Genomic DNA, 16729 nt, shown 5'->3' with positions numbered 1-16729 from the left:
TGTACATTAAGTGTAAGCAATTTATTGAATCTCTTAATTTGATTTAATAGCAGATAATATTAAGTATCCGCTAAAATCAGAAACTGGATGCTGTTCATTGTTTTCTAAAAGAAAACAATGCTTTTTGATGAATCCAGCTTGCTTCAATGTTTCGTTTACAAACTCTTGACTTACTATAAGACCTGAAAGTTTACGATTTTGTAAATAATAATAGGAAGCGTTCAATACTACCACCATTACTAATCCACCGTTTGGCAAAATGTAATTGCTGAAATTTTTTACGGCTGCTTTAAAATCTTCTAATGTGGTGCAAACCGATTCTAAGCATAAAGAGGTGAACAACACATCAAACTTTCCGACGTCCGCGGAAATGATGGCTTTTTGCAAGACGTCGCAAGGAATTACTTCTTTTATTTTTTGTCGCAATCGAAGCTTAATTTCATTTATTCCTTCTTCGACGTTTCTGTTCAAATAAATGAGTAAAATTAAATGAGTGAATTATAACAAGTATTGTGAATAAACATATAAGTTATAATAAAGTAATTTAAATTAACGTTGTAACGTTGCAACGTTGCATTGTATGCCAATGTTACAATGTAAATTACTTTATTATTACGAAAAAAAGTAATATTAAATCTATTATAATTATGATGTAATTGGTTTTTTATATGTGTGTCATACAAATAATGACAATTTAAGAAAATAATGCTACTCTTTTTATATCCGAATTTGATAAAATGTAGTACAGACGGAAAAGTCGAAATTAGTTTTTTTTTAATTCTTTGTTAATGCTGCAAATTCAACAAAATAGTATTTAAATTAATATATAAGTTTTCAGAAAATTAAGTTAACAGGGCAGATTTTGATGTGTTTAAGAATATAAATTAGTAGAAGACATTTATACTCTACTACACAACGCTATGTGCAGATCTACTGTATCTGAGGGGTAAGGTAAGGTAACTAGAGGGTTGTTCTACGTCTTACATCTGAATGATTCCATTTTTCTCGAAAAGTTGACGATTCTTATATTATTACTTTTCCGACTGTTGAAGTGATAGAGGAAAAATATTGTAATCGGTGAAATTTTGATTTCTTGGGAGGAGTTTTGCTTTTCTCTACGTTTTAGGGTTTGGTGATAATAAAAATCTAAAACGGAGGAAAACAATTTTTTACGTATTTTTGTGTGCATATATATGTATAGGCCTGTATTGCTTTATATCTAAGAATTCCACGAAATTTGACAGGAATGTATCGAGCATGATGTTACAAGTATTAGGGAAAAGTACAGTAATGACGTGCACCTAAGAAATAACTAAAATAACATACCTAAATTTATACAAACATCAAAGCTTTATTAGTAAAATATAAGTTTAAAGTGTTCTTTAGAATTTATTTTTATTAACTTGATATACAAGTTATTTAAAAAAAAAATTTATTAATCAATTTTTAATGCTATTCATCGAGTGTAAATTCCACACTATGCTGGGTGTTACCGTTCAATGGTTAGGTTTTGGCACTCTTAATTTCACTTAAAAGTTTACGTACACGATAGTCACATTTATAACTATTCGGTTTTTTACAACTCTGTCGTCTTTGTGTGAAAAATGTTCGCATTTTCATCTGGGTTTTCTTTGATTTTCGCTTTCTAACGCTTCTAGTTGTGATTTTTTGGAGTCGATGTTACAATTTGTGAACTTTTACTTCCCGAACTTTCATAATGCAGGGAAAGTATGGCGATCCGGCAAAAGATGGCTCCCCAAATTTCTCACATTTTATTTTATAGCACTTTCAAACGTCGAAAAATCCAAAAACAAAATCAAGGGTTATTTCTGTATGTATTAGCTATATGTGTGTGTGTGTGTGTGTGAGGCAGGATTTTGTTCACCTTGTTTGAAGCTTAATAAATCGCGTGCTCTTTGTCGAAAATTTCTGAAACTTTGCAAGGAAATTTGTTTTATAAGGGGACACTGTTAAATTTTGGTGGTTAAAGGTCGAGAGCGGGGAGATTAAGGGGTCGGACTTAATGACAATTTTATCCGTATTAGCATTTACAATTATTTATAAAATTCATCCTTAGCTTGAAAATTGAGCTTTCTGCCATATTATAATAGTTAAAACTATTTTTAAAAATTTAAATAAAATATGCTAACAGATGATGCACGAAAATTTTAAATTTGCCGGGAAATTTTAGCAACTCGTTGCTGATTTATTTATTATGTCTGCTCAATTTTCGCCATTTAGTATTTGTAAAAAAATTCTTTCCGATCTGTGGGCGTTAGGGGGGCTTCTACTAGCAAGCCAATTATTGGTTCGACCTGGCCCACAATGGAGCGGCTTCGACATATCCAGACGGACAACCACCTGAAAAATTCCTGGGGCTCATTCAACCCGTCCGATTTGATCCCGGGTCCTCCAATGCCGGCGCCGTTTAGAATCGTTTGAAATACAAGAAATGGCTGAAATTTCATTTAAAAGCACTGGTTATTGTACATATTGGATTCTGATTGTTTTTTTGATGGTTCAACAGCATATTATAAATTAAACGAAAAGTAGAAATGTTAAGCTAAATATATGCAGTTTATACACATACTTATTTTAGATTGTTAGTTTTAATCGTTATGTATTTATCCTGAGTTTAAATTTACAAAATTTTGTATGGGATTACCTCAAAAACCATACGAACGAAAGAAAAAAAACTTTGCCTCTGATGGTGACCACCACGTCACTATAGACTTATGATAACATTTTCTACCTGGCCACATTAATTTGACATTCACAATTCTATTCTGTTTCGATATACATGGGCGGGATTGTACTCAGAGTGTCATAATTACGAAATGTAGGAGAAAATTAAGCAATAAGTCTAGAGATGAGCAACGGTCATATCTGGAGTGGAGTTACACTAGATAGAAATTTTACTTGTTATGGACACATACAATATTTTTTGAAGTCAAATTTACTCTCCAAAATAAGGTTGTTGACTTTCTTTTTAATTTTTCGAAATTATGATCTAAAATTTCTAAATTATCGAAATTCCTTCCTGGTCCTCATAACCTCTTAATCAAATGCTGAGAAAGTACAAGAGCTGTTGCCAATCTTTCATGAACGATAATGATATTGTAGTTGCTTATTTTGTGCTAATAATTTTTAAATAAAATGCATTTCACGATAGACATATTACCCCGCTACATAAACAATACACAAAAATTTCTACTTATATTCTTCTACTTCCGGTGCTCAATCTGAAAATAAAGTCAGAAATTATCTAGCGCATATTTTTATGTCATTTATTACTACGTATACCATTTATAGTCGTAATGTAAAAACGTTTTTACGAAGTGCCGTTTCTACAAACATATACTACAGTTATTACTTTTTCAATAACTACGTTAATCTCAGATTATTAATGTGCACTCAGGTTAGCAATTAATTAAAATACTTTTGTTATTTTATAACAATTAAAAAATACAGTAAAACTTTCTAACTCAAGTGTCTATAACTAGAATATTTCTTTAACTCGAAGAAACCGAAGCACCCGGTATGTCTGAATGGAATAGCATAGGGCCACGGTGGCCAAACTGTGGCTCTTGAGCCACATGCGGCTCTTTTCTAGTATACTTGTGGCTCACTGCAAGATACTTAAATTTATACCAAATTTGTTTTTTTTTTTTAATTTTGCTTTTATTATTTTTTATGTATGATTCCTGGATAATATAAAATAAATAATATATTGTTTGAAATAAAAAAGTCAAAATATGGTAGCGTTATACATTATTTATTAAAAAATAAATGTAATATTTATTAAATAACATAATACGTAAAAACATTAATAAAAAATAATTATAATTGTCATGCAAGTTAATTAATAAATGTGATTTTTTCAAAATTGTGTTAGTACTGTTTATTTTACTATATAAAAACTGACCAAATTTGTCTTTAGCTGTGGAAAAATATGTATATATGTATATGTGGCTCTTCAATGAATTCTGTTTTCAATATATGGCTCAAGTTCTAAAAAGTCTGGCCACCCCTGGCGTAGGGATTTCACTAATGTTGCAACGAATATACTATTCGTTGCAACATTAGTGAAATCCAGGCCGAATACCGAATATTCGGCCAGGGATGTGGCCGAATAGCCGATTATTCGGCTAAACTATTCGGCTTGATTAACCACGTACGAAAATTGGCGCGCAAACCGCATTACGGCAAGGATAGCGCACCCTGCTCTCTATTGGCCCGCTGTCACTACACTTCGCCAATCTCGTTAATTCTTGACAGTTGTAGCGGAGAGACAGCAGCGCCATGGCAGGATGTGATAAGTGATGATATCAAATGTGGATAACAATGAAATGACCTACGCGTGTAAATAATGGAAAAAGAACAGAGAAGGACCGCGAAGTGAAAATGTGAAAATAAGTATGAAATTGAGTCGATATCATAATCGAACGAGTCGAGGCAGCTTATTGGCGCGAAATTCGTGGCCGTCAATGCCAAATAATTGTTCTCGTAGACTTCGGAAAGCTAAATGCTTGTAACGAAAGTCACTTAGCGTGCACGGGCGAAAGCCTGGGGCCATTCGGGCTACCAAGCTGTCTCGAATCTGTGAAATCATAACTGTGACTTATACCTTTCTTCAACACTTTAGGGTTGAAATTTTTAAGTTTCTATCACCAGTAGTTTTGGCTCTGCGTTAATTATCCTATCGGGACTTGTTGTTTCATATACAAGTACATAGATGAATAAAATACATAATAAGTAGATAGTTTTGTTAGCTTTTCTTGATCTCTTAAAAAATAATTTACTTATATTACTTTTTCTTTGATCTTTTAGATAAATAAGCAAAAAATTGCGCTTTCTCGAACTTGAAATGTACGTTCAGCATTAATAAAAGTTACAAAAATTTACTGTGTATTTGTTATTTCTTATTCTTGTTTTTAGGTATTCGGTATTCGGCCGAGTAGTGATTAAATATTTGATATTCGGCCGAATACCGAAAAATAGGCCGAATACCGAATAGTAACCGAATATTCGTTGCATAACTAGATTTCGCTTCTCCAACTTGAATCTCTTAACTCGAAATTTTTCACGGTCCCCGACACAAATTTATTTTAATTTCAACTTCTCCGACTCGAATTTTAATATTTATTTTATCCAAAGTGATCCTAATGATCGGATTTCCATGAAATTTTCAAACATTTAGTTATATCTACTCTCCACTATTAATTTTCAGACAACGTTCCAGTATCTGAACAAGATCTACCTGCAAAATTGTTTGATTTCATTAGTTATATTGAACATTTTTCTGAAAGGCGTTACACTGACTGTTTAAAATGAAAAAAACTAGCAAAGATTTTTTATATAATGCAAGAGAGGTATTAATACAAATCTATTCAGAATCGACATTTATTTCTTTTACTCTATCGTTCTCAAACATGAATCATCTGTAACTCGAAGATTTTACCTGCCGCTTGCAGCTTCGAGTTAGAGAAGTTTTACTGTGTTGCTTTAAAAATCAATTCTTTAAATCTTTCTTCAAAAAAATTGATGGGACTTCATAGGTTAAATCCGAAGAAGTTAACCGATGTTTTTTGTCCGGACCGCATTTCATCAGAGACAAAATCTTCTGAGTGTTATCGTAGTTATTCGTTATTTACTATGCATTTCGGGTGCAAGATTTTTTTGCGTAACTTGTACCCCTCATCAGGTGTTACATTTCTCTTTTATGCTTAGACATACAGCCACGCGTTGTTGACGTTGTATCCCCTAAGGCATTTCTAAAAGACAGTTAGAAACCGGCTCCATTGATATAATACATATCTATTCCTATAGTAGATAAGTTTTACTGTACTTAATAAATTTTATTCGTAATAAATTAAATTCGTAAAACATACCCATATCCCTCAAGTAACGCTTCCATTCGCATCAAAGTATCCCAATCCTTCGCCGACGATTCGTTTTTTAACCATTCTCGAACGGCTTGGCGGTTGTACTCGGAATAATCGGACAAAATAATTTCCGAGAAGTATTCGCTCGGTGCTGCCATTCTGTGAACAGTCGGGCCACATCCTACGTCGAGAATTCTCTTGCCTCGAAAGGCATCTGTTACAATGAAAAGGAATATTTACTTTAGTTCTCAAAATGAGTCAAAACACTAAATGAATTTTTTTGTATTGTTTCATTATAATAGCAAACTTCAACTCTAAGATATCTTTAAAATAAAAACATAAAAAATATCCTTGAAGTGCAATAATTAATTTTAAAAATTTCAATACAAATTTCTTCAAATTTTCATTGAAGTAGATCATTAAAATGTATATTATTTATTTTGATTTATGTGTGACTAATTCGTTACAAGAGCAAGTTTATTACATTTTAACGATATTTAATATAATTTTATCATCGTAATAAAAAAATACGTGAAAGAGAATAAAAATATCTTCACTTTCGCCATGTCCAATCACCAGGAACAACAGTCTTCCTCTAGCAGAGACGACCTTTCTTTACAGGCCTCTGCTAAAACATGCAAAACAATCTAAAAGTTCTCCGGTGACAATCCCAGAACAATTAAAATAAAATATTTCGTTTGTGACAATCCCAGAACAATTAAAAATAAAATATTTCGTCAGCCCTTTTTTACAAACGAAATAATTGTTATTATTATATTTGAAAAATAAAATCAAAATGCTTAGCAAGTAAATAATTAATCGAAGTGTAATTTGTCTAAATCTGTAATATATTTGTTTTTTACAATAAAAATTTACCTATTACTTTGTATTTATATGTAGTTAATGTTATTACACAATTACAGAATACAGTTATTCTACAGGAAAAACTTTACTAATATTTTCTGTATGACAATTAGTAGGGTGATAAGCAAGCTTTTGTAATGTGTAAATAAAATATGATTTATTTTCTACAAAATGATCAATTAATCATAAATAGATGTTATCATTTGTTTTTATCTTTGTGGTTACATTATGTCAATTTATAATTCAATAATACAATTTTTGTGATTTCGTGAGTTTTTCCTTGTCGAACACAGCGGTCCCAAACTTTTCTGACTTTCGGCGCCCTTACTAAATCCAGATTTTTCCAAGGCGCTTTATGTCCGAATCTAACAAGTACAATTTGCAAAATAGCGAAATGGACAATATTTTTTTAAATTAAGGAATTAGGACGTTAAGTAAAAAATAAATAAAACACGTATTTAAGATAACAAAAAATGTGATTGAACCAATTCAATTAATTATAATTAGTGGGATGGATGAGCCTGTCGACTACTGCACATTTTATCAAATCTTGGGATCAAACTGGACACCGCCACCCTCATTTCCTTCTCCACTTTGATTTTTGCGCAATTCTTAGTTTTTATTACAACTACGAACTCACCTTGGCACAAATAGGAAGTTGCAAATGAAATTGGTTCTCTGAGCTTTACCACTCAGAAGGGATACTCATCTTTTATTGATATCCAAAGTTCAGTTAATTCCATGCTGCTAGATTTTGTTTTCACGTATTGTCTCAAGATAACTCAATAAGATTCTCTTCGTCTGCAGCAGTAAATTGAAACGGGGCACTGGCATCTTGAAACCATGCAAATTTATCGATATTATCATTTTGAAAATATTTCTCAAACCTGGTGATAGATAAACTGTGATAAATGTTTTTCAAAACTAGAATTCATCCCTCGATAGAAATCGACTCCATCGTAATTCAAAAACTGTTGCAGCAAGAGGAAACATTCTTTTCCTTCGTCTTCATTTATTTTACTTTTCCCAACTTTTAATTTTTCTTTTTATACAAGCTGACATATTCTCAATCCACTTTAAAAGTTGCGTGTTGTTTTCCTGAAGGCATGATTCAGAGCACTCAGTTTTTCAAAAATATCACATAAGTATGCTAGTTTTACCAAAAAATCGTCATTCACAAAATTTTCGGCATATTTGTGAATTTCCTGTATAAGAAAAACATAAATTTCCTGTCGCAGTTCAAACGTACGGGACAAAACATTACCTCGAAAGAGCCATCGCTATCTCGTGGTAATGCTTTGTACTTTCTCCAAGTGCAGTAGAACAACGAAGACGTGTGCTCGATCCCATATCCTCACATAATTTTTTGAAAAATTTTGCCTTTAACGATCGAGTTTTTATAAAGTTTACTACATTTACTACGTATTTTAAGGCCTGGTTTAATGTAGAGCTCAGATATTTTGATGCGAGTGCTTCCCTGTGAATAACGCAATGGGTCCGCAGTGCATCAGGGTACTTGCTTCGAAAAAGTGCTTGCAATCCTCCATAACACCCGGACATACAGTAGAACGAGAACCATTAGTACAGATACCAATACATATGGTCCACTCAAAATTATTTTCGAATATAAAAATATCAAGGATCTCGAACAAGTCGTGAGCTTTAGCACCGGCACTACTTTTACAGAAGAAAAAGTCTTCCACAATGTTATTACTATCTATAAACTGTACACAGCAAATCGAGTGAACATGATTATTATTATCTGTGTCCTCATTCAGTTGCAACCCAAATTCTTTCCCTTTTATTTTTTCGATTAAATGAACATTGGAGGTCCTTCGTTATGCGCTGTATTCTTCGACTGATAGTGTTCGTATTCGTATTCTAGAGGCGTCTGCGGCTACTCAGGCCTTTACGCCGGAAGAGAACAGAGTGGGAAGAGTCGGCCTTATAGAAGACAGCCAATCCGAGAAGACAGAGGAGAGGTCACGGACGCGACCAAAGTCGGCCTTATAGGAGACGGCCCCCGCGAGAAAGGGAGATAGAAGTGCCTTCCGGAAGGACTTGGGGGGAAGCTGGCCCCTATTCAGGCGTCATATGCAAGGAGGAAAACCCGGAAAAACTCCTGCTGCCAACTCGTCCGAGTGAGGTTCGAACCTCCGATCGAACTCCGGTGTTTAGGGTCTGGTCTCCGCCAGAAATGAGCGGAGACGGAGTGACTGATAGTGTTGTTGGACAAAGGCACTTTTGGAAGCCGCTTCCCAGCCCACTCGCCGATTGTAATGTGCACCATATCTGCAGCAGCCGGTAAAATGAGTTTTTCTGCGATTGTACGAGGCTTTTTACATTTTGCGATTTTATATGCCCCCTTTATTACTGAGTTAATTATTTGCACCAGCAGCTAGACGTCGCATCTTATAATATTGAATTGAAAGTGGAAGTTAAATTACGAAAATTTTATATTTCGTGGCGGTGGCCCCCGTAAGGAAGCCGCGGTGCCGCGGCCCACACTTTGGGAACCGCTGGTGTAACAAATATAAGTGATTTCATTAGAAATTAACTAAATATTTCCCAATATGAATTGCTATTTAAATTAAAACTTACCATCGCGAAATATTTGATGCAGGCAAAATGAAACAAATTCTTCTATTTCTACCATTTTATTGAGAACGTTTCGAAAATTTAAGGTAAAATATCTATTATTGTACTGTTTGGAGTAAGCATATTTATCTTCAGAGTCAATTTCCATTACTGCTGTTGATAGAATGCAGAAGCGAGTCTAAATTAAAAAGTAAGTCAGCATTAAATAGATATAATTATAACAATAGCAAGTAAAAAAAATATAAACCTATATATAAATATAATAATGTGGTGCTTATAGATGGCTGGGCTGGGCGTTAAGAAGCGTATGCAGAACACAGCTTAAGAAAGAATACGAAAAGCTTCTTATGACATATAATGACGTATATCGTATATTTTAATACGATACAGAAAACATTACAAAACGAAGAACACAAATCATCTTGATACTAATTATTAAACGGACGGATATTAATCGTCTTGAAGCGGACACGTCGTTCGTGCTACGTCGTTGCTTCTTCTTTTTCTAACTCTAACCGTTCGTCTTTTTTTTCCTCCGGCGCGCGACATCTGACTCGATCAAGTCAAATTAGCGAGGGGGACGGGCACCACAATAGTAAACACGATAACTATACAAAAAAAAACATTAAATTGGTTTTTGCAATTATGATAGTATGTATTTAGTGATTGCAATACCGGTATACCGGGATACCGAATACCGGGATTTTGAGCCATTTGTACAAGTTTAAATACCGTTTTTTCGGTATTTAGTAGAAATTTTTAAAATTGTTTTTACTATATTTCAGGGGTCGCCAATATAGCAAACTAGTATACGTTTTTGTTTTTATGTCTCCCTAACGGGCGAAATGAATTAGACTGTGAATACAAAGTTGCATCGTACAGTCTAGAGAAGTGATCAATATGTAAATCACTCAAGGAGGCGGGCCAAAACTGTCCTATTACAGCTCAGAGCGATACTGCACACGCGCGAGATTCGTAGTCTGATATTCGTATCTGTGAAAACGAGGTTGTAATTGTGAAGAAAGTGCGTACTATTTCGAAAAATTTCGATATTTTTTTTTAAATTAATGAGTTTGTTATTCACATTGTATTTGCATATCATACTTTAGGATTCAAAATATTTTTCACATTTATTATATACTCATAATTAATAAACCCATAATAATGAATAAGAGTAACTTAAATAATGAAACATAAAAAATCTGTTGACAATACTTCGGTTTGGTTTCATTATTTATATTATGAAAAGAATATGGTGGCACAATGTAAAAAATGTTTAAGAGTTATTAAAGTGAATGGAGGAAGTACAAGCGGACTTCATACACATTTAAAAACGAAACGATACAAATTTGTTAAAGAGGAAAGAATCTAATTGCGATGAAAATACAAATTTAAGCACAGTTTCTAAGCCCAAGCCATCAGGGATTTTAGATTATTTTGAAAAAAAGATAATTTGGATGAAATTATAATTAAAATGACAGCATTAGATGGTTTGCCATTTCCAGTGTTTTGCACTTCTACCGAATTAAGAAAATCACTGTCTGCCAGAGGTTTTAAAAATCTACCAACACCGATTAATACTATAAGAAGAACTGTTATAAACTACAGTAACGGTGTTCGCAATTCTTTGAAACACGAGTTAGTGCAATTAAAAGTAAACGGTGAAAAATTTAGTCTTACGTTTGATGAATGAACAAGTGTAAGAAATAGACGCTATTTAAATATAAATATTCATTCTAAAAAAATTTGGAATATAGGACTTACACGTCTCGGGAAGTATGCCAGCCGAAAAATGTGTGGAAGTGCTTAAATCTAAATTAGGGAAACATGGATTATCCCCGAAAGAAGATATTGTATCCGTAACGACTGATGGAGCAACGGTTATGAAAAAAGTTGGGAAGTTGATTGGTGCAAATCAGCAATCGTGCTATGCTCATGGAATTCAATTAGGAGTAATAGATGTATTATACCAAAAAAAATAAAGAACAGGAGAACCCAAATACTGTGGATATAGAAACTTCTGATTCAGACTTTGAAGAGAGTGGGGGTGATACTGACAGTGAAGATAATGACAATGTAATTGTTGAAGAAGATATCGCTAATGAGGATGAAATATTAACTCATCAAGAATTGTTACCTATAATTAATAAAGTTCGAAAAATTGTTAAGATATCTAAACGTTCCCCTACAAAAAATGCCTTGTTACAAAAATATATACTAACTGAAAATAAAACAAAACATATGTTAATATTAGATTCTAAAACACGTTGGAACAGTTTACTCCTAATGAGGGAACGATTTCTGAAACTGAAAAATTCAATCCAAAAAGCAATAATCGACTTAAACCTGCGAATTACCGAGTGATTCGACTTAATATCCAGAACTGTATCAGCTCTACTTCCAATAAAACTGGCTGTGAAAGCATTATGTCGGAGAGATTCTAATTTATTAACAGCTAATGCAACAATAAACTTCGTGTTGCAGTCACCGAAAGAACAGCACACATCACTATCTGAAGAATTATATATTACATTGAAAAATCGCACAGAAGAAAGGCATACCGAAATAGAAAATGTCTTACGGTATTTACATAATTATAATTATTTTAAAAATGAAAATGAAAAAGAAGAAAAGAGACTAACCAATTCAAATTTGATCAAGATTATAGCAAATTTTCTTAGAATTTTTTACCCACAAACCTATCCACATTCAGAAGAATTCGGTAGAGTTATCGAAGACGATGATGATGACGACACTAATGTCGATAGTGAAAAGGAATTGTCTCTTGAACAAAAATTAGAATTAGCGATAACTAAAAAAATTTCAACAAACCAAAATACAATACAGAAATCCATTATATCCAAAACCATCCGACGAGAAATCGATTTATTTGAAGATGAGGGATTTAGAGGTAAATACTTGGAAAAATTATATTGCTCATTGCTAACAGTACCACCAACTAGCGTAGATGCCGAAAGGGCGTTTTCGACAGCTGGTAATTTCTGCACAAAATTACGTTCCAGGCTTAATGACAGTACAATTGATGCATTACGTTTTTTAAGATCGCATTTCAAAAATTTGTAATAATACCACAGACTGAATAGTGATATTTACACTTTTTTGTGATTTAAATAAATAAGATGTTCCTTGTTCTTTTACTTTTTGTGATTCTTTATATACTGTTATAATTTATAAGTTACAAATGATTTTTTTGTGATATTTACACTCTCTAATAAAACTGGCAAATAAAACAAAGAAACACCTGTGTTTTCTTTCTTTTTTTAAAGTACCGGTTTTAATACCGGTAGAGTATTCCTTCTACCGGTATTAAAACCGATATTCCGATATTAAGATCTAAAAAATACCGAATACGGGTACTGAACTTTTGGTCCGATATTGCAACCCCTATATGTATTTTAATGGTTTAAGTCGATTGTGTAGCGAAGGAATTTGTCTTTTCGTAAGTTCAAATCAAATTCAAATCTGATTTGAACCTACGAATTTTAACATGTAGAAAATAAATTTATTTAAAAAATTTTTAAATTCTAACATAATCTAGTGCTAGAACAGAATAAAATAAATAAAACTACAAATTTCAAAAATATGACAATAACTATAATAAATTTGGAAAAGAAGAATGTGGCATATAAGTGTAATTGCAGTTCTATAAATACAAATGCGTATGTTTATTTTTAAAAAAGTCTTTCATAAAATTAATAAAAATCTAATTCAAAAAAGAGATATTTAATGCAACGGATATAAAAAAAGAAAAAATAAAAATATCCGTGTTTTAAAATCTTGGTGTTTGATTTAATACGGACATTTGGAAGAAAAAAGACGTGAGGTTTTTCACTAGTTTTATGTTTTATAACTAGTGAACATTATTATTATCTGTGTCCTCATCCAGTTGCAACCCAAATTCCTTCCTTTCTATTTTTTCAATTAAATGAACATTGGAAGTCCTTCGTTATGTGCTGTATTCTTCGACTGATAGTGTTGTTGGACAAAGGCAGTTTTGAAAGCTGCTTCCCAGCCCACTCGCCGATCGTAATATTCACCGTATCTACAGCAGCCGGTAAAGTGGTCATCATGGTAATTTAGTATACCCCGATGCCTACATCGGGGCATACTAAAGTACAAATAAAATAATAATATACTGAATATAATACTGTAAAAATATAAAATAATTTATATTGTTAATTTAAATAACAGCTAGCGGCGCCCCTAGTGGCCATTTTTGGCATACAGTGATAGAAAGAAATTGCCCATTTTTTCAGCTTTATATATTAGATTTTAACCAAAATGTATATGTGGAAGCAACCTGTCGGGAGTTAAGTCGATGCCGCAATTCCAAAACCTTGTAATAAGGACGAAAGTAAAATTAGTATCCCTATTGTTAGAATACTAAAGATAGAGAGCGACTCGTTCGAAACACTAATATACGAACATATAGAAATTAATTAAAATAAAAACAGGAGAATATTAATGAATGATAGGAAGGCTGGTAGAGTTGCAATCCTGATATAATTATTTAAACATCAGACGCTAATTAACTAGGTCTGTGGTATGATGTCAAGTTAACTGTTTTATTGGAATATTTTATTCTATTGTACAATAATATATATGGGTTATTGATGTTTTAGACTAATTAATATATATTGGAGAAATTATTCCACTTACTAGTAGAATTATTGTGTTCGAATATAGTTTATGGTCGATTTGATGTGAAGACCGACAGGAAGGAAAACGTGAATAAAAATTAGTAATTATTTAGTGAATTAAAATAAAAATACAAATTAAAAAGTTTCTAAACTATACTGTTTGTCAATAAGTCTTAAATAGCACAATAGACTTAGTGCGATAAATCTGTGTCGTGATGCATTGATCCGAAATATATAATAACAAATAATATATCAGAAGCATAAGATTAATTAAATTGTATAATTTGGCAATTAAAAAAGATACCACTTTCTGATTAGTGCTAAAATTAAAGTTAAATTTAAAATTTGTGCAGTAAATTGGGCTGCAATTTGAAAAAAAAAAAAAAAATGTAGACCTGTAAATTCCTACTATCGTATGTCTGTTGGTACTTACTTAATTTTGAGAACGGAGTTAGATGGACGACGAGTCCGGATATGGAAAGCGTAGTTTCAGGAGGCTATGATTAACAATATATAAACTTCTCCAGAAAGAAGTTAGACAGATGATCGTCACGACTTTATTGCTACCGGGAAAGTCTGATGTACAGTACAGGAACAACACACTACTAATTTGAAGTGGAGAGCATATATTTTAATTAAATAAATTGAAAATATGATTGATTAAAAATTGCAGCCCGACATTGTGACAATGTCACAATAAATAATTGCTCGTTCATAATAGAGGGTTGATTTTGAACCGATGTGCCGCGAAGTTTTGAAGGTTAACACTTCCATTGTCGAAGCCTTAATCCTGTCCCTTTCCCCCGGATGGGGAATTTCGAAAAATCCGTTCTTAGTGTATGTTCTCATGACGTACCCTAACTGTGTACCAAATTTCAACTTTCAACTCTTAACCGTTTGGGCTCTGCACTTATTATTAACATCAAATCGTCTCGATTATATTATATACATTATACTCGATATATTCGATATATACATACTCGATATATATACATACATATATACATACATATATCATACATACATACATATACTCGATATCATATCATATCATACATACATATACTCGATATATACATACTCGATATATACATACTCGATTATATACAGTATAGATTATTTTCGAAAGAAGCTGAAATAATAAATGTATATGTCAAAATCGAAACCTTTTTAAATTGATCACACGAATTTTTCATTGTTATAAAACATAAACGTATACATAATGTAGTAAAAAATACATATTCCTAAGCAAAATTATATCTGCACAACACCCGGTTAATTCATTTAAAATGAAATGTTCTTTTAATTGAAAATTATCTATGATTGTTCATATTGATTTCAAATTATTTTAACTTAGAAATAGTGGGACATTGGGCACGTTTCTAAAGACAAACATCACGGCACTTTTAAAATGCAAACTAAAATTTAACGTTAATTCCTTTTCTTAAGTAAATGAACATTATTAATTTCAATAACTATTGTTGTGACCTGCTCTTATTTTAAAAAACAACAACGTGTTTTAGTTAATTCACTAAAAATATGGACCAAAAAAATTAGATTAAGTGGCAAGTAATATGACGATAGAATGTTTTCAAACTCAACTTTAAATCGCGTGATTTTTTCCGCGATAATTTATTTATGGGTTCAATCGCGCCGAGATATAGAAAACAAAGTTGAAAACACTGTATAAGAGACTTATTTTGAAAGATAAGAAAAATAGCCTATTACTTCGTTATGTTTAAATAACAAAAAAAAAAAAAATACTAATAAAATTAAACTTTTTATAGACAAAGCTTATAGTATCAAAATGCTGTGAATAACGAAAACAATAAGTGATCGTTAATGGACAGGATATTACATATAACAGCTTATAAGATTTTCTGTGTGGAGGTTTATTATAAGTTGTACTCGTGTAATTACTATATTTAATACTGACTAAACTTAATAACAGAATAATATATTTAATCGTTTAAGGGCTTTTCTCGGGAATGCGAACTTTCCAATTATTTTTGAGCTTATAAGTAACAGTCAGTTCTATTGGTGAAATCTTCCCGAGATTTTTATAGAACATGCATTCTTCAGGAATTGATACAACTATGATATAAACTTATTTAAGGCAAAGTGGCGCTTACGCGGTTTTCGTGTATCAGCAACGATGTATAAATCCCTTAATTCATGACTTTAGTTGTACACAAAGATCAAATAAAGTATATGCCCAAAATAAGTACAGATAAGAATTATGTCTATATATAAGATTCAAAAACTTGCCAGCTGCCTCGAAATATAAATTAATTTTAAATTATCAATATATAAAACAAAGGCACATGCTGACATATTCCGAATTGATATTTAATAGCTTTATATCAGAAAACTATTTTTAATTTTGACATGTATATGAAGGTTTTCGTACTTACTGCAGACTCGAGAAGTGTCACAAACGTTTCTAGTTTGAATTTCGAAGTCAACAGATTACGCAAGCAATGTAGAAATGTTATTATATTATCAGTTTTCGATTTTATAATTAAGGTTTAAGAATTATCTACTTATCTTCATCTTATCAAATTTAAAGAGGCGTAGCGAGGGAGGACAGACCGATAAAATATGTTCTGGGTGCAATGTACTGAGATTTCTAATAGATGAATAATAATTTTAAAAATTTGGCCACAAAAAATTTATGTATTATGCTAATTTTAATATTGAAAATGTTAAAATTTGCTAATT

General features: G+C 32.1%; 1 protein-coding gene across 2 annotated transcripts; it reads right to left on the bottom strand.

Annotated features, from left to right (window-relative positions):
* LOC136976027 (indolethylamine N-methyltransferase-like) lies at window positions 1-9445 on the bottom strand. Of its 2 annotated transcripts, none has more exons than XM_067271220.1 (3): window positions 9351-9445; window positions 5892-6099; window positions 1-463 (listed from the first exon to the last, which is right to left on the bottom strand). In XM_067271220.1, the coding sequence occupies exons 1-3, from the start codon at window positions 9403-9405 to the stop codon at window positions 34-36; spliced, it is 693 nt and encodes a 230-aa protein (XP_067127321.1). In that variant the 5' UTR covers window positions 9406-9445; the 3' UTR covers window positions 1-33. The 2 variants fall into 2 exon arrangements, with proteins under 2 accessions (XP_067127321.1, XP_067127322.1); XM_067271221.1 differs by lacking the exon at window positions 1-463 and adding an exon at window positions 3204-3242.
* Between the last annotated feature and the right edge of the window lie 7284 nt (window positions 9446-16729).

This window comes from Centruroides vittatus, unplaced genomic scaffold (genome assembly GCF_030686945.1).
Source record: "Centruroides vittatus isolate TY-2023 unplaced genomic scaffold, ASM3068694v2 contig_392, whole genome shotgun sequence".
In the NCBI taxonomy this organism is placed as follows: Eukaryota; Metazoa; Arthropoda; class Arachnida; order Scorpiones; family Buthidae; genus Centruroides; species Centruroides vittatus.
The sequence above is the reverse complement of the archived record's forward strand: the minus strand, read 5'-3'. Positions and strand labels throughout refer to the sequence as shown.

Excerpts from the sequence above, each read along its gene's own strand:
- LOC136976027 (XM_067271220.1), bottom strand. The coding sequence starts at position 9,405 with ATGGTAGAAATAGAAGAATTTGTTTCATTTTGCCTGCATCAAATATTT. Across the intron at positions 6,100-9,350 it reads GCATCAAATATTTCGCGATG|ATGCCTTTCGAGGCAAGAGA; the intron begins GTAAGTTTTAAT and ends TCATTGTAACAG. Across the intron at positions 464-5,891 it reads GCGTTACTTGAGGGATATGG|AAACGTCGAAGAAGGAATAA; the intron begins GTATGTTTTACG and ends TTATTTGAACAG.